Source organism: Lagopus leucura, unplaced genomic scaffold, assembly GCF_019238085.1.
Source record: "Lagopus leucura isolate 7727_CA_CO unplaced genomic scaffold, USGS_WTPT01 Super-Scaffold_806, whole genome shotgun sequence".
NCBI classification, from domain to species: domain Eukaryota; kingdom Metazoa; phylum Chordata; class Aves; order Galliformes; family Phasianidae; genus Lagopus; species Lagopus leucura.
In genome coordinates this window covers 634,838-654,474 of record NW_024962260.1, presented here as the reverse complement: position 1 = coordinate 654,474, position 19,637 = coordinate 634,838, and the positions used below count along the sequence as shown (strand labels likewise).

Genomic DNA, 19,637 nt, shown 5'->3' with positions numbered 1-19,637 from the left:
CCTCAGCCCCGCCCCCAACGCCGTACGCCGCCGTACGAAACCGGGAGGTTCCTTTATTCCACGCGGGGCGGCAGCAGCGCCACTGCCTCGCGCGTCCAAACCGCCGCCGCGCCGCCTCACCGCAGGGGGGCGCTGCTGAGCGGGGCGAGGCGCTCGTCCCAACCCTCCGCTACGGGAGGCACCGAGCACCAGAGGACGGCGCGGCACGGGGGCACCGCGGAGGAAGACGCCGCTCAGAGAGGGCGGAGGACGGGGACAGACGGACGTCAGCAGGAGCAGCCCGTGTGGCCGTGGGACGGCTGTCGGGAGTCCGCAGCCCAGGAGCGCGCAGCGAGGCCGGTCTTCACAGGGCAACACTGGAGAGGTTCGGTGTGGGCGCGGCGCTGCTCCCCGTGCTGCTGTAGAAGTGATGCTCGTCTCTGTGCTGCTGGAGGATCGCTGTTGGCCCCTGTGCTGTTATCACTGAGCACGCTACAATCCCAGCTCTTCTCCCAGCTCTGCTGTGTGACCTTACACACACACTGTGCCTGCTGGGACAGCACTCAGCTCACAAATCAGGTCCCATCCTCTCCCCCCATCTCCCCTGCGAGCAGCTCTGATCCATCCCTACAGCACCACATCACACCAAAAGGAAGGATGATGCTCCATAGAATCACGTTTACCAAAGACAGCATCCCTGCCACGAGGATGAGGTTGGAAATTGCTGACTTTGTGGTTACAATCAAGTCTTTTTAATGCTGGGGTGCCTTCTTTTAAGGACTTTTTTCCTGCAGCATGTTTGTGGGCAAAGGCCCACAATGGGGTGCGAGTACTGCCTGCACAACCCCCAGCTTTCCTTTGGTCTTCCTTTACTTATTGCTGAATAGATGATACATTTATAAATGGAAAAGCATTGCCTCAATGCTTTTTCCTCATCCCTGCTGGCTGAGGTAATGACTGCTTCAGACAGAAATCCCCTTTCCTACGGGCCCTGAACTCACTCACACCCAGCAGTGCTCTCTGCTGCTCAGAGCAGCAGTCAGATGGCACCCAGTGCCCCGTGAGCACCGGACCTGCACAGCTGTGTTGTCCCCTGGCTCAGTCCTCACTGCTCCTCTGGCAATGGTCTGTCTCCATTTTAAGTATCTTTACTCAGTGATACAGAAAACAGACGAGAATCGTCACATTCGTAAGAAAAGCAGGAGGTTGCTTCATACAGAAAGGTAAAAGGAATGTTACAAGGCACCTGGATTAATACTACATATAAATTCACCTCAATATGCTACAACGTCCTGGAAACACCCGGCAGCCTCTTCTGACCTGACCCTGAGTATCTCACAATGCTCCAGGATGGAAAACACCCTCCCAGGCTGCTCTGCCTTGTTGCAAGCACCGCCCATTCCTGCAGCACAACTGAATTTCCCCTTGCCAGCACAGCACGGGGCCATCTGAAGGCAGTCACTGCAAGAGGCAGCTTGAGCTCCCACCTCATGAGCAGCTTTGCTAATTCTGAAACAACTAATGAGATTGCCCCAGTGCCCGTGGAGATGCTGGAAGGGATCGAATGGAGCAGAACTGCCCTTCATCTTTCAGCCTCGCCCCTCTGCATTCCCGAGACATCTGTTGTGGTTGCTCATGATTAATACTCCACCCGAACAAGTCGTTTGTTGTGGTTAATCGTAATTAAAATCCTTCCCAAGAGCTGGAGATTCTTTCAGGACTGCCACCACACATACTCTCACTGCTTACCTCGTCACCCGCCGATCCTCTGCACCAAACCTACATTGTTAATCTGCAAGGTTAAGGCAGTGGCTTCCTATTGCTATCTACGCATTAAAAGGCTGGGATGCCCACCTCATTTAATCCTGCTGAGGCAATAATCTGCACTGAATCATAATGTATCTGCTGAGGAGTTGGTTCTCAGCTCTCTAGGTGAACAAGCAGAACTAACACTAGCCGAAGTCTCCAGCCCAGACACAACTTAGCTCCCACGTGCAGCAGAGGTGGCTGATCAGCTCAGGGAGGGGATGCAAACAATCCTCATCTTGAGCCAGCAAAATACACAGGAAAGGGTTTTCCTAGCTGAGGTTCTGCATGGTCAGAGCTGGACGCCAGCACGGCTGCTGGGAGGATGGGGTCTCCACTTCCCAGGGCATGGTGCTATTTCCTATTGCCAGATCCCAAAGCGCTGCTGCAAAAGACACCCTTTGGTCTGGCAGAAACTACCTCAGCAGAAGAACATCTTGAAACATAAATAAGCAACTAAGGATACAAAGCAGTGATAGGATCTCAAACAATTAAGAATCATCATATTAATTCTCACAGTTTGGTCATTAAGAATCCCACTCTGTAACACTGAGTAATCTGACTAGGGAAGGTTTCAGCTGCTAGTACCTCAACTGAAAGAAAGCAAGTGAGCTGGTGACACCACCATCTCTCCTTCCTGCACCTCTGACAGTCAGGTTTAAAACACTATGATGTATACAGAGATTGAAGCCTAGGAAGCTTTGCTCCCTACATGTTTTTCAAGTGGTTTTTCCACATTCTCCCTTCTTCCTCTACACCTCACCAGACTGAAATCTCCCCTCCACCCCAGCTAGGCTGACAATGTGCTGTCAGTTCAAAACCAGTCCATTCTGTAGTAAAAGCCAAAAATCCTACACAAAGGGAAGCAGTAGAAATGAGAAATGATAAATACACTGAGATTAACTTCAGCTCCAAGGTCGACCCTTGAGCTCCAAAATTCAGCAATTTGCTTGAATAAGCTCAAACAGAAACGCTATTGGAACAACTAAATGATCAACCTGGATAAGGTCCCTTTTTTCTCCTATTGCGTACCTCCAGCGATATCTCTGGTAAAACACAGACCAAACCATTCCCAAGAGCAGCTCAAATACCTGGAGGGGGAAGAGAAGATTCCTGCACAACTCAGAAGCTGAATTAGTCTCTTATTTTATCTTTCCCACTGGAGAATACTGGAATGCACCCTAAAAGCTATCTCACCCATGCTACAAACTAAGCCACTAGGCACCAAAGAGATGATCTATCCAACTGAAGAAGAGATCTGCTTTTCAGATGTCACTGGCTACCTCAAGGCAGCAAATTTTCCTGCTAAGAAATAGCTTACCCAAATAATTTGACCTCTTGGAAGAGGGTAGTCACCCAATAGGTGAAACATCGGGAGCACTAGAAGTGCAACCTAACCTATAAAAATTGTAACAGCAATAATTTTTAAACAGTGCCTCTGATCCATAACCTAACCAGGGTACCAAAAGGCATCCGGAAATGGAGAATGACAGAGGCTGGATATGTTATGGGTGTTGGATAGTGAAGCGTTGCAGGGAGATTTCCTTTACTTTTGCGAGCTGTCTTCTTTGCTTCATGTGCTCAGCCTCATGCAAGAAGAAAAGGTTTGACAGGAAGCCTTGTTGCATGAGAGAGCAAGTCCAGTCCAGTCCTGGACATCTGGAATGGTTAATGGCAGCACAGCTTCCAGCAGCCATATCATGATTACTGTCCTCCATTGTAAGCATAATCGGCCTTGTTGTGCATTATCAACTTGTTGTCCACAAAGTAAAAGCTGTCTGAGCGGGTCTCGTATGGGTTTTCAACCATCAGACGGACTGTGAAAGAGAAAGCTCAATTACATTTAGAAGCCTGTCACACTCTGCTGGGCAGTGCAGTCAGAACAAAAAAGGACACTCAGTGGGATGCACCAGGCTGATGCTCTGCCCTATCCAAGAGAAGCAAACAGATCGGCTGGGCACGCATTAAAAGCTCTGGCATGCCCTACCTATTCTTCCTATTCACAGGGCACTGTCAAAAGCAAACAGAGGTGGAGCAATCTCACATAAGACACAGAAACAGTCAGAGCCACCACTAGAGCACAGCAGAAACCATTGTCTGAAAGCAGAGAGGCTGCAACCTGTAAATAAAAGAAAGCAGCTGCACTCTCCACTGGTGTACATGTGAGGTACAAACCCTGCACTCAGGCAGCCACAGAAGTGCCCATGTGCTCTGCTCAATCCACCCCCAGGGCAAACATACCCTGCGCAATGCATATTTGCAGAGATCTTGGTAGGCTCAAAAACACACCTCTCAAGAGAAAAACCAGTTCTGCTTCAAAGCTAGAGGCTCAAGACCTAAAAAGCAAGTGCTGAAAACAGATGTGTGACTGCTAAGAGAACCCTTTTCCAGGGTTTTGTTATCTTCTGCACTGCACTGTTAGGCACTGGGGATGACAGCCCCATCACTGGGCAGCTCTTCTTGCAGCCTGTGACTTGACAATGCAGGCTGCCTTAGGCTTTCATTTCTAAGATGGATAATCTGCAGCACAAGTCTGTGACTTGGGATTAAGTGCATCTTAAATCAGCTTAATTCCATCCCTCCATCCCCGTCACAATTTTTTGCACAAGTAGAAAGAGAGAGAGAGAAAATGAGCACACACGCACACAGCTTGCAGCAGAAAGGAAATACTTACTGAGATCTTCTGAGAGCTGAGGGAACTCATAGATGTGCTCACATGTGTTCCTGCTACTGGGGATGCAGAAGCCAAAATCGAAGTCAAAGTTCTTCAGCAAGCGATCTCGGAAGTAATGCCTCTCAATCATTCGGAAGTTTGACACTGGCTTTTCTCCCACTGTAAATTCCACTCTGTAAGAAAAAAGTAGGAAAAAACAGGTAAGAAAGCCTTCTCTTCCTACTGCAAAACACAGAGCCTTGGACCTGAAACTGCACAAGAACCCAACAGATCGTTCCAGAAAAATACTTTACATTGTTAGTGTACAGTTGAGTTCTCTCAAGTCCTTGATTCTAGCTATAAGCTGCTCAGTGGCACAGCTGATTTTCCCCTCAGATTTCTGTGAACGCATACTCACGTTGCACCAACAGTCCGAAGACGAAGAAATGCTGGGGTGAACTGGTAACGAACAAAGCGGCCTGCACTGCTGTCCAGTTCACTGCTGTCATCTTCATCCTCGTTGTCTTGCTCTAGAAAATGCAGCAGCACTGAATTATTCTGCCAACAGCACACGTGTAAGGTAATACTGGCTGGTGGACAGGACAAGCCTACAATTAGTTGGGCACGGAATGAGAAGGAATTGGTCACACAGTCATACCAGCACTAAGAAATAAAGAGAAAAACTGGTAACAGCCAGCCCAGCCTCAGTGGTCCTGGTGCCACAACCACCTTCAGCCTCACCAGATATCCAAGAAGACCTGCCACTAACAAGGCAAGTTCTGCAGCTGACAGTATACCCCTATCGTGCTATATTCACATTTTTATGGCATAACCTGGAAGTTTTCCATCAAAGGTAAACTCAGCCCCGTGCTCTGGGAAGGACTCAGTCCCCAGGATGCTACAAGAGCCGTCAGCTGTGCACAGCCCTGCCCCGCAGCCCAGCGCCGCACACCTGCAGCAGACGGCTTGGCGATTTCGAACAGCACCGTCCCAGTCTCCAGGTCTCGGATCTTGAACCTGGTGAAGTCGATGTTATAAATGTTATCCTCGGGTTTGCACAAATAGTCTGGAAGAAAACACGGAGGAACGTTTCAGAAGATTTCGGAGCGACTACAAAGGGACTCGTTACTATTTCTGACCATCCCCGGCCCCGTCAGATGCGAGAGGAAGGCACGAAAGCACACCGCGAGTGTGCAGAGCGACAAGGGGAAGGGTGGGGACAGGAAAGCGGAGCGCGGCGTCCCGCGGGGGGGAAGAAAAAAAAAGAAACCACCCAACTTTCCGCAAGCGGCAGCAGAGGCGCAGGCAGCGCCCGGCGGGCTGCACGACCCCAGCGCGGCGGCACCGGGCAGCGCGCAGCGCACAGCGCACGGAGCCCAGCGCCCGCCGCGGCCTCCCGGACCTCCCGCCCCGCACCGCCCCGCACTCACTCTCCGTCACCCGGCACAGCCCCAGGACGTGCTCGGGCCGGACGGTCTCCAGCTCCAGCAGTTCGGATTCGGTCCACGGCGCTCCGCTCCGCGGGGCTGCGTCCGCCGACCCGCGTCGCCCCCGCAAACGGCTCAGGGCCCCCCCGCTCCCCGGCGGCGGCTTCTTGTCGGGTCCCGCCGCCGCCCGCGCCCTGGAGCCGCTCATCGCCCCGCCGCCGCCGCCAAGATGGCCGCCGCCTCCCGCCGTAGCTATGGGAGCGGGGGCGGCGCCGCGCGGGTCAGAGGGCGCGGGCGTTGCCGAGCGACGGCGGCGGGGACGGACGCGAGGCGGCCCCCGAGCCCCGGCCCCGAGAACAGAGCGACCACCGCGGCACAGCCACAATAGAACTCCGTTTATTTGCCTTCCGCGCGCTGCCGGTCGAAGCCGCCGGGCGGTGGATTTTAGAACATCCCCTCCGCCCGACGCCGTGGGGAAATGCAAAAATAAAGCAGCTACCGCGTTCCAAAAATAAGACAGGCCGCCCTCTGCTCCGCAAAGCCCCCGCGATCACAAACACACGTCTGTGCTTTTCACCCAGGGCCCAACCAGTAAAACGAGCCGCGGTAACACAGCGACCCTCAGCACCAGCGGGGCAGCTCCAGCACCGCCTCCAACCCCAGCGCGATGCTCTTGGGGCAGGAAAGCCCCGAGCCCTCGAAACACTCATCTCCGATGTCACCATGGGGTTTGCAGCTGTTTGGCTGCAGCACGGAGCAGCACGGTGCGACAGGCACGGCCCCCTCCATGCGCTGGGCGCGGGGGGCACAGCTCGCCCTCCTCTGCCCCCCCCCCACCCAGCACAGCGCTGCACTTCGCCCCTCGCCTTCACCCTCCCTCACACAACCTCTCCAGCAGAGACCTGTGACGTTTGCAAAAGATCGTTCCCATTTTCTACTCGGCCAGCGCTGTTTTCTACAGGGGAGGAAAGCACTGCTGTCATTGATTTATTATTATTATTATTTTTTTTAATATATATTTTTTTATTTTTGTATTTTTAAATAAAGCACTTTTTGGGAAAAAAAAAAAAATCAGAACCTATCGAAGAACCTGCAGCAGTCCCACTGCTCAGCCTGGGGACAGCACCGCCTCGCCCCTCCCCCTCCCACACCTACCCCCCAATCTCCAAAAATAGTATTTAATATACAGCAATAAACTCTGAGCAAGCCAGAGTCCCGGAAGACATGGACCTGCTTTCAGCTCTCCCGTGCCAGCACCACGGGATGGAGCCCATTGGGACCAAGCAGAACACACACACGTGCCCCAGCCCAGCATGAAGCAGGAGCTGCACAGGAGGCCTGTTGTACACAACCACGTTCCTGAGCCCCGGCAGCTCCAGCCCAGTATTGTGGCTGTGCCATCGAGAGTACTGTGGGACCAGCTGGAGAGGACAGACTGGTGGAACCAGGCTGACATATTAAAAAAAAGAAAAAAAAAAAAAAAAAAAAAAAAAAAAAAAAAAGCATCCTTAAATTGTATTAGACTTTGGCATTTGTTGTGGAGATGCAGAAGCGCTGGTAGGTAAATGAGCTCAGTGCTGGCCCAGCTCCCATTTCTCTTGGATTCTCAGCAGGGATATTTCCCTCCCCATCACGAGTGCATGAAGCAGACATATCTCTCCCACACTGAAACACCAGAGCCTGAAACACTCGGTGCTTCACAGCTGCTCAGAATCTGGCTCACACCGAGGGCTGTAGCTGCTCTGCTGGTCATCTCCCTCCTGCTGCTGTTTCCCATCAACAAAGGGCCTGCTCAGCCAGGCTTCCAACACCAAGACATCCTGGCTGTTGCCACCTCACTTCAATGCAACGGAAGGCCAAGGGACACGTATGGGCCTCTGCTCCCTGGGGCAGGGGAAGCCCTCAGCAGGTGAGCCCAGGGAGCAGGAGGATCCCAGCCAAGCTCTGCAGGCAGAAGCCTTGAGCACCAAAGGATTACCAGGACACAGCTGCAACTCGCTCTGCTCTGAGCTGTGCAGACACGCAGGCACCAGACTGTCTAGAAGCTCTCCATCCCACCTCAGGTGATTCCTGGGGCAGACAAGACCTGGAAGAGCTCTTCCAGTTCTTCTGTCCCCTGCTACGCTTTTTTCCCCATTGACTTCGAGGGCTGGAACCAAAGATTCTCACTCACAGTTCTGTGATTCAGCTGTGACCTCCAGAGCTGGATCAAGGGACAGTGAAACAGCCTGTAGCTGAGCACATGGGCAGGGAATATTTGTCCCTTGGGTGAAAAACAACACAACCCAGAAGCTCCTTAAAAAAAAGAAAAAAAAAAGAAAAAAAAAAAAGGAAAAAAAAAAGCTTATTCAAATGGACTTTTATTCAAAGCCCAACACAAAGGCACCAAAAAGATGGGAATTCATTTGGCTTTCTGCTCCCTGCCACCTAGGATACCCAAAAGGATCCGAGCTGTTGTTGTAGGTACACACATACAGACATGAAGAACAGCCTGCATGAAGGTAGCAAAACACAGAGCACGAGCTGTGAGACAACTGCCAGCTGTGCCTCTGCATCCCCAGGACAGAGCAGAGAGGCTGATAAGGGGTAATTCAACCAGCACTACCCTAGGGCTGGATCCAGGCCCAGAACATGATCAGCAGCATCGCCTCACCTTTACTCAGGGGAAGCTTTATTCAAATTGCCCTACCTGCCCCTCTCTGCACAACTACTCCAACCACCGAGCCAGGCTCTGCTCTGGTCCTGCTTCCCACACTGCTGCACAGAGACACACTCTACATTTGCCTGCTGAGCTCTGCAACAAAGCACGAAGAGCCCTATCCCTGACCGCATCCAGTTAAACACTGCCTTGGACATTCCCTCAATCACCCCTGCTGGAGAATCACAGCCAGCCCAAATGTTTCCTTCCCCATATCAGGCCAGGTACTTTATCACACCCATCTGGCTGGCTTGCAGGTGCCAGACGGATGACAAGGAAAGCCAGACTGAGTGTGTCCTCCCCATACTGTCCTCCTGTGTCCCCACATGGTTTGTTTGATGGCTCTGTCTCAGCCAGACCTGCCATGAGCGGATGGACCAACAAAGAAAACCACTCACATCACCACGAGGGATCAGAAACTCCCCGGTCACATGGAGAGTTAACATCAGCTTCGCAGCAGTGACAAAAATGCATAAAGCCAGAGCCAAAACAACTAAGCTGAAGCCAAGAAGACTGAACCATTTCTGCTCCATATTCCTATTCAGATGAGACAAATTCATTTGAACTGAGAGAAAGCAGAACACAACAGACCAAACCCCGCACAGCTTTGCCTTAGGGTGGCTGATGGCACCAATGAGGTTCCCTGCTTGGCAAGAGGCAGGGATAAAGTATCCTACAAGAGTAGGGCACACCTACACACACAGCCCTGTTTTCACGCTCTGCTGCAAGGTGCAGAGATTACTAGGGCAGCAACAAGAAGCTGAGTGACTTCCTGATGGAAGGATGCTAAAAAATAATAATAATAATAATTTTTAAAAAAAAAAACAACACCAAAACAACCCAAAACCTACAAGGCTTGGAGAAGAACTGCTCCTTACAGAGAAGAATGCTTTCAAATCCAGGTTCTTTGCTTAACAAATGAGGGCATTTTATGCTTCTCAGTCTGATAAAGATCTAAATGTCTCTATGCTCCAGTTAGAGCAATCCAAAAAACACCAGGGAATCTTTGTAGGCACTGTCACTAAACAAAACACAGCTCCTACTGAAGACTTGTATAAGCACTAGGATTTTAACAGCACCTACAAGATGAAGCAAACAACTTCAAGCTTACTGCCCTTTCATCCCTGGGTTTGCTGTTAAGATCTGCCCTCTCTGAAGTCTGTCTTCTCCTTCTATGTGTGGTAGAGACTCTCTTGCATGAATAGAAATAGCCAATCTGGAGAAGCAATGGGAGGGAAGTTCAATTGTTTGCTTTTCAGCACTCATAATGGCTGTCAGGCCCATTGCAGTGATGTATGCTACCAAAAAACAGCCAAGGTTCAGTGCCACTGCTGCAGACATTAGCACTGTGACACCTCGAGCTCCTGTTTCAGGGCCCATGAGCTGACAGCTCACATCACAGCTTGAGGGCTATGAAAAAGTAAAGGCTTCAGCTGCTCTGGTCCAGCAGAAAGGTTGTCCCTCAAATCCTGACCCTTGTCAGCTCAAAGAAAGTCTGAGCCACTGCACAGCATCAAACCTGAGAACAACTGCTAGGAAAACTCAGGCGCAGGAAGGAGCAGCAGCAAGGACATGGCTCAGAGCAGCTGTACCAGGAAGAGAGCACTTATAAGAACAAGACAGCATGAGGTAAAGCTTGCCAGGACTGAAGGTGGCCCAGCCCTACCTGGCCTAAATCCTTCTCCTGAACACAAACGCCTCCTTGGCCACATCAGAGGCCAAGAGCATGGGAACCAGCTCCTCAGGGTCAGCAACTCCAGGCCAGAAAGTGCAGGGAGGGCTCAGACTAGCAATCAGGCACAGACTCTACATGTGGAAGCAGAAGCCTCTTACAGAAAGATCCCTTGGGGAAGATGGGTGACCTGGCTCATCAGCCTGTCACCAAGCAACAGGGAAATCGATGGGCCTTGTCTGCAGTGTTCTGCTTGCTTCCAGATCTCTGGAGAGTAACAAATCACCTTGTGCTATCGTACTGAAAGGTTGGATGTCTGCCCCTTGATACACAGAAGGTTGCGCTGAGGGCAGATGCTAACCAGCTCTGCACTTCTCACCACTGCAGGCAGGTCTGGTCTGTTCAACAGGGAGTGAAAGCTCTCAGGAGCATCCTCAGGGTTGCTCCACTCTGTCCTGTGTCACAGGGCAGCAGGGGAACTCATTGGTATGAAGCTGAAGGAACAAGGACCTCCTCATTAGGCCATTTGATTCTCAGCTTCTTCTGATGACAGGTCACTTGCTAAAAGGGGCAAAATAAGAAACTGGGCTTAAAATGAACCTTTTAAAATAAAACAATACTAAAGGAAACAAAAGCCATAATCAATACAGAAAACAAGTGCATCTGATCAGATGCAAACGTCAGCCTTTTGCAGGCTACAGCGGAATCCCTCTGCAATGGATCTAACATTACAATTGTCAGGCTAGGAAAGTCTCTCCCAACTGGTGCAGCAAATCAGGCCAGATAAATTCCTCCTCTCCTGGCACAGTCTGCACTCTTAGGAAGGGAAACATCCCCACAGAGGCTGAGTGGCCAGCTGGAGCCTCAGTATCTTTACGCAGGTGAGTACCATACATCGTGTTGCACATTCAGGGAGATGCTGAAGAACCAGCCTTTGTTCTCCATAGTTGCTAGTCACCCAACAGCACCACAACACTTCCGTGCTCCTGGACAAAACATGTACCCAGGCCTTGTCATAAGAGCTGCTTCCCGGCTTAGGGACTTGTATTCCACCCAGCAAAGGCAGAGATCTTGCAGCACGCAGCTTTCTTTCATTATGGGATGTGGCCCAGGACTGCTACCATCAGCTTCCGATAGCCCAACACACAGCCAGCCAGGACTCAGTTCACTCTTGGATGCCCCAGGGAGGATCAGAGGCTGCACATGGTGCGACGGGGAAGGCAAGGGCCTTGCTGCTTGCTGGCAAGGGGAAGGTAAGCTTCTTCCTCTTACCTGGACCTGCTATTCATTCCAAGTGAATCACCTTTTTTTGTTTGTTTGTTTTCCTTAAATTATGAACAATATGGAGAAATTGAAAGCAACCGTGTTTGGTCCAACTCCTTCCCTCCCAGCCCCTTGGCTGATGCACTGTAGGGCTCTCACAACCGGCAGAGGCAGAAGAGGGTAGGAATGAAGACACCAAAGGCCACCAATATAGGGAACATGAGGCTGCTGTTGTCTGAGGCATAGGGGTTTGGTGTGCGTGGGCCTGATTGAACCCGGTTCTTATTTGCCTGTTTTTTAACGCTGGAGCCATCATCATATTCATCCTCATCATCGTCGTCCTCTTTTTTCTCCAGACCTGGGTGTGGTTGCAGCTTTGGAACATCTGTTGAACAAGAAGAAAAGTTACAAGGAGGCAGGATGTAACCCAGGAAACCTCCCTGTCCTCAGAAGTGAGCGAGGAAAACAAAGCAATAGGTAAGAAACACGTAACTACTATCTAAAAGAACTCCATAAATTGCTTGTTTGCAGGACTGCTGCTAACATACAAAGCTAGAGAGAATTCATTTGCAGCTATAACTTAAGACCAACTAGACATGTTCCTTTCTTCTCTACTCCATATGCAAGAAGTCTTGTACCAAATTTGTGTTACTTATTCTGAAAATGACAGCTTTGTGCACTTACAGAGGGGAATGCTAAGACACCTATCTCATTCTGCACCCTGTGGGAATGTGCTGATAGAGAAACAGCCTTGGCAGAGGTAGCTCAGAAAGAGCTATGATCTCATGGTCTGAGAAGCAGCAGGCTGATCTCCAAAGGGAAAGAGCCTTCTGGCTCAGAAACTATGCTCACCTTCCACTGTTCCTTGCAGGATGTACAGGGCACAGATTTTCGGATTGTCATAGTAGCCCTAGAGAAAGTGAAGATGGAAGTCAGTGCTACAGCATAATTCAAGAAACAATCTCCCCACCTACTACCATCTTCCCCACCCCCAGCACACATCTGCATCACGTGGCTGGGAAAGAAAAGGGAAAAGGAAAATAAAGGCCAGCAAAGCCTCGTTACCTTTACAAACTCAATATGAAGCTTTCCTGTGAACGTTGAAACCTCTCCCTGGACACTTAGTTTTCCCTTTTTGATACTCATGGGAATGATCTCATCATGAGCTGTGCTATGTCCAACTCTGTCAAAAATGTCCAAGTCCTTCACCACCACGTGGCCATTCAAGCGAACATCAAACACCTTCAGGGCGGAAGAAACGACAGTGTCAGAACAGATTCAGGCATGCAACAGTTGAAAGGGGAAAACCAGAAAGCATTGCAACATGTACTGTACCACCACGCATTCTCCACTCCCTTGAGAAGGATTCAGAAGCCAAAAGCATCCAGGTAAAGACACTGAGGCATTAAGGTTGCTTTCAGATACCCTGAAATTTGCCTCTTACTTCTAACATAATTCCTGCTGTTCAAAACTGAAGACAACACAATTCTGTTCTGTTTTTCATCATTTCCTTTCACAGCTTTCCATCTGCTGGCTGAGGACCTGCTCCTTCCCTAGGGAGAGTGTGGCACACCATACCCAGGGAATGAGGCCATTTCTAACAAACAGCCCCAAGCAAAGCAGGGAACAGGAAACACACTGGTGAAGCTACTGACAGGATGCAGGGTTTGAAGGAGATGAAGTGATCAACTGCTAACCACATCCGAATTCAGAGTGAAAGTCCTCCTCAGGGCCTTAATGACTCAAACTTCATGAAGCACCTGGGGAATCCCAGCAGAACCACATGAGAGAAGAAAAGCCAGAGATGTCTCAGCTCTTCAGCTTAATCTGAGACTGTTTGTTGCATCCTTTCTGTAAAGCAGCCCCATAGTTCTGTTCCCTGAAATACTTCTCTGTCAGAATGGCAGTACAGTGTTTAAGAGGAGCTCTAAAGCAGCTGACAGAGTGAGGGTAAAGCCAGATTGAAATACATGTTTCTCTTCCAATTTATCACAGGGCATTGGATTCTTTGTGCTTTTGCTTCCACATCTTCACAAGAGGGATTTCAAAAGCAGGCAAGGATTATTGATCTCCAGAGAGCTTTAATGAGGGGTTGAATTTAACTCTGTGCCTACAGTGTCATTTTGAACCATTATCAGTTATTACACTCGTACAAACTGTTTCAGTAGTTTATTTAACCCAGATCACTTTCCTGATTCAGTATGTGCAATACTTGCTCCACAACAGGCATGCAGTTGCATCAGACACAAGCAGCCAGGGAAATGGCAAAAACACTTCTCAAACACAGCACAGCCTAAACAGATCATAAAAATCCAATGCTACTTATGTGCTGTTGCACATGTTTGTTTGAACACTCTCGTAATGCAGTTTTACAGGTCAAACGTGTGTCCGTCGTGTGGAAGAGGGTTCCATGTATCAAACCACTCTCTTATGAGCTCTACAGATGAAGTTAACCTGTAGCATCTCACTTCGCTTTCTCCATGCAAAGCATAAAAAACAGCAGAGGCAACCCAGGCATACACAGCTTTAACTATCAAAGAGACAGGAAAGCTCAGAGCGGCACAGAGCTGCTGCTTACCTTCTGTTGAGATTGTGCAAAGTAGACCTCTGCAAACTTCAACACCAACACGTAGTCACCCTCTTCTTTGATGGGAACTTCATAGCCAAAGGTTTCCTCATTGTAACGCTCTGTCTGGTACAGGATCTGATCTTCTGCATTGGACCGCAGGATTGGTAGCTTCATACCATAGTCAGAAGCTGTATTTCAAGCACAGAACAGTTCATTTGGTTAATTTCTGAGGAACACGAACAGATGCTTTATTTTCTCTTAAGTGCTTCATTGCACATGGCCTTAGCACTCACTGCCCTAGTGAGACCCATTCTCACTCCTTGCTCTGGTCAGGAGAAGGCACTACTGGAGCAGAAGCAGCCAAAATCCCTGAACCTGGGTCCTGCGGAAAAATGGGTCTGGACCTGCTGCAGTCCCAGAGACAAAACTCACTCACAGTTTCAAAAAGAAGAGCTGGTTTCACATACAGGGCGCAGAGCCAAAAGACTTGGCCCCAGACTCCTGCTTCAAAGAGGAAAAACGCCTGAAAATGTTTTTACAACATTTTCAATGTATAAACTCTGAGCACAGAACCTAAGCAGTCACTTCAGGACTGACTACAGTCATTCATTCAGCAGGTTTGAAGTTAGCAGGCAGTGGCATTAGGTTTTAGAGACTCACCCTCCCAGTAAAAACCTGGGGGATGGCAGAAGGGTGAAAAGCAGCAGATAAGACTTACGAAACCCTTTCTTCTCACCACAGGCAGGCAGTATGTGTCAGCTTGAAGAAGGAAGCAGGAAAAGTACATAAGGGTTTCAAGAGTAGCTCCATCTCACAGCCACTCAGCTGAAACGGGCACCAACTGCGGGTTGAGCCCCCTAAGAAGAGTTCAAACAACACTACCAACAGCTGAGAAAACAACAGAAATCATAACATTGCCTCTTCTTGCTCCCTACCTCATCACCTCTCAGGCCACTCTCAGGAGCTCTCACCCTGGCTTGGCATTCTGTTGTGTTACTGTGTAAATGCAAACTGATGTGTGCCTTGAGAGCTCAGAACAGAATAATGCCTCAGCAATGCAGGAGGGAAGGCTGCAGGCACCCAAAGCCCACTGGCACCTCGGCCAGCAGAAGTTGACCCACACCAAGTTATCTACTGACACTTGCCATGTCCACCCCTATTTCCATGGGAACAGACACTGCGCTGGCCAAGACAAAGCAAGAACTTCTAACCCAGAACATATTGCCAAAGATGGAGCCAATGCAAACGAGCAAGAGGAAATTAATGCCAGTTCTTCATCTCCTGTTTCACATGCAGCTACTCAGACAATATTACATGCTGCTGCTCTTTGCCACTCCAAGCAGGGCAAAAAGACTGGAGGCTCTGATCAGCAGAAATACAGCGGGTGAAAAGTTTAACCTGTCCTCCCACACAGACATCTCCAGCCAGCTACAGATTACAGCAGTCACAAACCAAGGGCTCCACAGAAGTCAGCTCCTATCAGAGGAAAGCCTGTGTATAAAGGAAGCCCATTAATAGCCAAGAAGGTAACTGGAGAGGAAGAGCTGTCACCCAGAGGACTGTTGACACAGCCATGAAAGTGAGCTTGATTTCCCAGTGCATTAGGTGTGCTCAGGGGCAGCTCACCAAGAGGCAAGTGCACGCATTACAGACACGTAATTGCTATCAATTCTCTTCCTCAGGGCTCAGCATCTGGGACTGAGGCTCGAAAAGCCCAGAGGTGAAGTGCTGCCCCACATCCTTCCCTCCCAGCCTGCCACGTACTCCCAGTCAGCCATTACATGCCGACCAAACAGAGAAGCCTGGCATGAACCAAACAATTGTGCAATAAAAAGCCATTGAAGGAAACACACTTAATAGCTCAAAGGGGTAAAGTCTTCTTGGCCGTGCCTGGCACCATTGGCTAGAGCAGGCTTACTGACAGCCTGCTGTGTTCAGAGAACACGGGCTTTCCCCAAAGGAGGAGCAAGCCACAGCGTGCTCAGAAAAGACCCTTTTTTCCTCAACTCAGAAACAAGTCCACCAGGTCATTCTCCTTCTGGTCACACACAAAAGGCGTGTGGAAGGAGCTGAGCCATCCTGATCAGCACCTCAGGGCACAGGATGAGAAACTGAGAACCCTATTAATATTTAAATGTGACCTCTTCCACACAGTGTGCAGAGGGCTCACCGTACAGCACGGTGCTGCTCCCCACACAAGGTCCCAGGGCACAGGGCAGTCCTCACAGCCCTCAAACACATACACACAGAAAACAAACAGCTCTCTGCGCTCCTGCACTCACCTGCAAGCGGCAGCAGGAGCAGCTCAGCATTCATGGATCGACTGAGATGCGGTTCACTGATTATGAGAAACGGGCAAAACTCAGACAACCTGGGGGACTTCGGGGGAAGTACAGCAAGGTAACCCAGTGTGAAAGCAGCTCCCCAGCCGCTCGCAGACAGAAGCTTCCAGCGATTAGGGAGCTGCAACGGCTGAGAACGGCTCCTCTGCTCCTGCGCTTCAGCCCCTGCCCCGTCCCTGCCGCTCACACGGTGCTGCCCGGCCCGGGGCAGAGCTGCAGGAAGACGGCGCAGCAGCGCGTGCTGGCAAAACTCGCTGTGGAAACTGGGGTCTTGCAGTGGAAAAAAGGCAAACGGGAGCCAGGCGGCTGCACGCTGCCGGTTTGGCTGCCTAAGCGTTCACGTCACCTTCCCAGGCGAAATTCCACTCCGCTCCACGAGGAGCGAGGAGGCAGGGGGAGGCAGAAGGGCAGCAGAACAACGCCCGCCGGCCCCGCACCACGACGGCCCGCAGGCCGCGCTCCCCCTCGAGGCCGACAGCGCCCGGCACCGCAGCCCCGCGGGGACGCGGACGGGCCCTCAGCGGCTGGACTCGGGGCGGCGCTGCGGGACGCGGGCCCGGACGCCGCCGTTACGGACGGGCTCCGCCGAGAAGAGCGGTCCGGGCCCGGCTGCCCGCCCTCCCCCGACCCACCCCCCCCGGAACCGGCGGCGCGGCCCCCCCGGCCTCACCTCGGCCCACGCGGCCCTCGAGCGGGTCCTTGCGGAAGTGGATGCCGTTCACGTCCACATGGGCATCGCCGCCCGCGTTGACGGCCCAGACCACGCTGTCGGCGAGGCCGCCCGCCGCGCCCCGCAGCAGCGCCGGCAGCAGCAGCAGCAGCACCGGCAGCGGCGCCCCGCGCGCCCCGGCGCCCACCATCTCGGGCTCCAGGCGCTGCGCCCGCCGCCCGCCCCTTCCTGCTGTCGCCTGGGGGCGCCCTAACCCGCTGCCGGGGCGGGCCGAGCGCCGACCAATCCACAAGCCGCGAATGGAATATTAAATCTACGTCCGTTCCCTATTGGACAGCCTCGAGACGTTATCTGCATATTCATGACGCGCACGACCAATGGCGAACGGGAGCGGGAGAGTAGGCTCGACCGGGAGGCGCGGGGATGGCGGCGCAGCGGTGGGAGGCGTGACCGGCCGGAGCGCAGCGGCGCTGAGTGGGCCGCGCGGAGTGGGGAGCGGAGCTGCCGACAGCGAGCCGGGACTACCCCGGGCCGGTACCGGCTCTCCCGGAAAGAACAGCGGCGGCACAAACCAGAGCGACAGCACGAAGCGCGGCCTCAGATCGACATGCCGCCGTGCGCCTGAGGAGGAGCCGCGCCCACTGCGCTCCGCCAATCACGGAGCTCCAGCGCGGCCCGAACGCGAAGCATTGTGGGACGGCGGGAAGCGGGAGCTCGGCGGGTTGCCGGGCAACGGCGGGGAGCGGCGCGGGGCTCGCGCGTTCCTGGGGCGGGCAGCGGGGCCGCGGCTGTTCAGTGCTCTGCTTCCCTTCCGTCTGAGGGCTCAGCCTTTTTAGCTAGCGAAGCACTGAGCGTCGCAACACCTCCTGCCAGGAGCAGAGCACGTGCCAGTAACTAACCTGGAGGATGATTCGCCAATAATTAGCGAGCTAGCTTGAAGCAAGAGGGATTAGCGGAGCAAGGAGTGAGATCGGGCAGGAGGAGCACTTGTCCTGCCACCAGCAGAGCAAGGTGGGTGTGCCGTGATGACCTGCACCCGTGATGTCCCACGCCGCTGCCACATAATGGCTACCTGCAGCCACTGATGGCCTGGATTGCACCCCAGAGGCTCTGTGTGTTGCTGCTAATCCATTGAACTTCCCGGTCAGGCAGGATTTAAACCAGTAACCTACAAGTGAAAGGCTCAGGGTTGTTGTCTCGACCCCTTGATCTCCCTGTCACCTGGCAGCTGTGCTGAAATAACTCCCAGTTGGGAATTAGGCCCACCTGGTCTGCAGCCCTGCTGCTCCACGTGTGGGACGTGTGTTTTGGATATTAGCCATTTCCTGCAGGAAAAAGAGATCAGGATATCTAAAAGGAGCGATGGAGAAATGCGGGGCAGAAACAGACTTTGTGGCTGCAACAGAGAAGAGATATCTGAGAGGTCAATATGAGCCAGCCTCACTGCCGGGCCAGATCCAAGCCAACTGCACGGGTCTGGTGTGCCTGGAGGGACCTGCTCTGCCTCATTGTCTGGAGCTATTTGGAAGGCTCCCTAATAGGGGTTTGAAGATGAGAGCAAAAGGATTATCTCTGGAATTAGATTATTTAAATTGGAGCTTTAATCTCTGGCCCTGCCAGCACAAGAAAATAAGAAAACTCCCTGGGATTATTTGGGTTTTGTTATGCAAACAAAACCAGCAAGAGCTTGTGGCAGGACAAAAATGAATGCTTGGAGACCTGCCCTGTCTGACCTGTTTGATGTATCACGGGAAGACCTGGCAGGAAAGAGCTGGAGGTCATGTAGCAGAGGCTTAGCTTTCCTCGAAAGCAGCTGTGGCTCCAGGACTGCCAATGGCACAAAGGTGCTCTGTGGCCACCCCTACCCCATGCCAGCACCCCAGTGCTTCTAGGGAAGACATATACAGCCCTGCCAGGTTGCAGACACAGGAACCCATGTAAGTTAGCAGGGGTCATCTCCATCCACTATGACACTGTGCTTGGGGACAATCCTGTGCAGTGCAAGGCACTGCAGCCTCCAGAAATACATTTATTATTTTAAATAAATTAAGGCTGTGTCCTTCAATCTGCTGCTGTGAGCAGAGCAACGTGTCGGTTCAAGTTGGCTGTTGGCTCCTCTTCCCACCAATGCCTGTTGGGTTTCTGCATGCTAGCTCCAGCACAGGGCTCAGGCCGGGTTGTTGCTGGTCTCGGCAGCCAGCCAGTCACTGTGGCACACAGGCTAGCAGCAAATCCAAACTCTCAGCATACATAAATGCTTCTCCCTCAATGGGCTCCAATGTAAGTAAAGCACATCTGCATGCAGACACAAGCCTGAACAGGTCTGACTCCTCTGCAGTATTATCCTAAGCACACACATGGCACACCAGGACTCTGGACTCTGCTCAGTTTATCGCCCTTACCCTCCCCTAAGCCCAGTACAGCTGCTGTGCTGTACATTTTCCAATTTCTCAGCTCCAACACACATTTCTAAGATGACCAGCTACAATGATAAATAGAAACAGACACAGAGTCTGCACACACCCACTGGCAAATAAACTTTTTTTGCTGCGCTGCCA

General features: G+C 51.7%; 2 protein-coding genes across 2 annotated transcripts; both read right to left on the bottom strand.

The window, feature by feature from the left end:
- Positions 1 to 708: 708 nt before the first annotated feature.
- UNC119B (unc-119 lipid binding chaperone B) lies at positions 709 to 6,073 on the bottom strand. The gene is made up of 5 exons (XM_042865660.1): positions 5,869 to 6,073; positions 5,391 to 5,504; positions 4,857 to 4,968; positions 4,460 to 4,632; positions 709 to 3,602 (listed from the first exon to the last, which is right to left on the bottom strand). Exons 1-5 carry the CDS (start codon positions 6,071 to 6,073, stop codon positions 3,490 to 3,492), a joined length of 717 nt encoding a protein of 238 aa, XP_042721594.1. The 3' UTR covers positions 709 to 3,489.
- Positions 6,074 to 8,209: 2,136 nt separating this feature from the next.
- MLEC (malectin) lies at positions 8,210 to 17,269 on the bottom strand. Its single transcript, XM_042865986.1, has 5 exons — positions 17,080 to 17,269; positions 14,077 to 14,255; positions 12,564 to 12,740; positions 12,351 to 12,408; positions 8,210 to 11,883 (listed from the first exon to the last, which is right to left on the bottom strand). The coding sequence occupies exons 1-5, from the start codon at positions 17,267 to 17,269 to the stop codon at positions 11,654 to 11,656; spliced, it is 834 nt and encodes a 277-aa protein (XP_042721920.1). The 3' UTR covers positions 8,210 to 11,653.
- Positions 17,270 to 19,637: the final 2,368 nt, after the last annotated feature.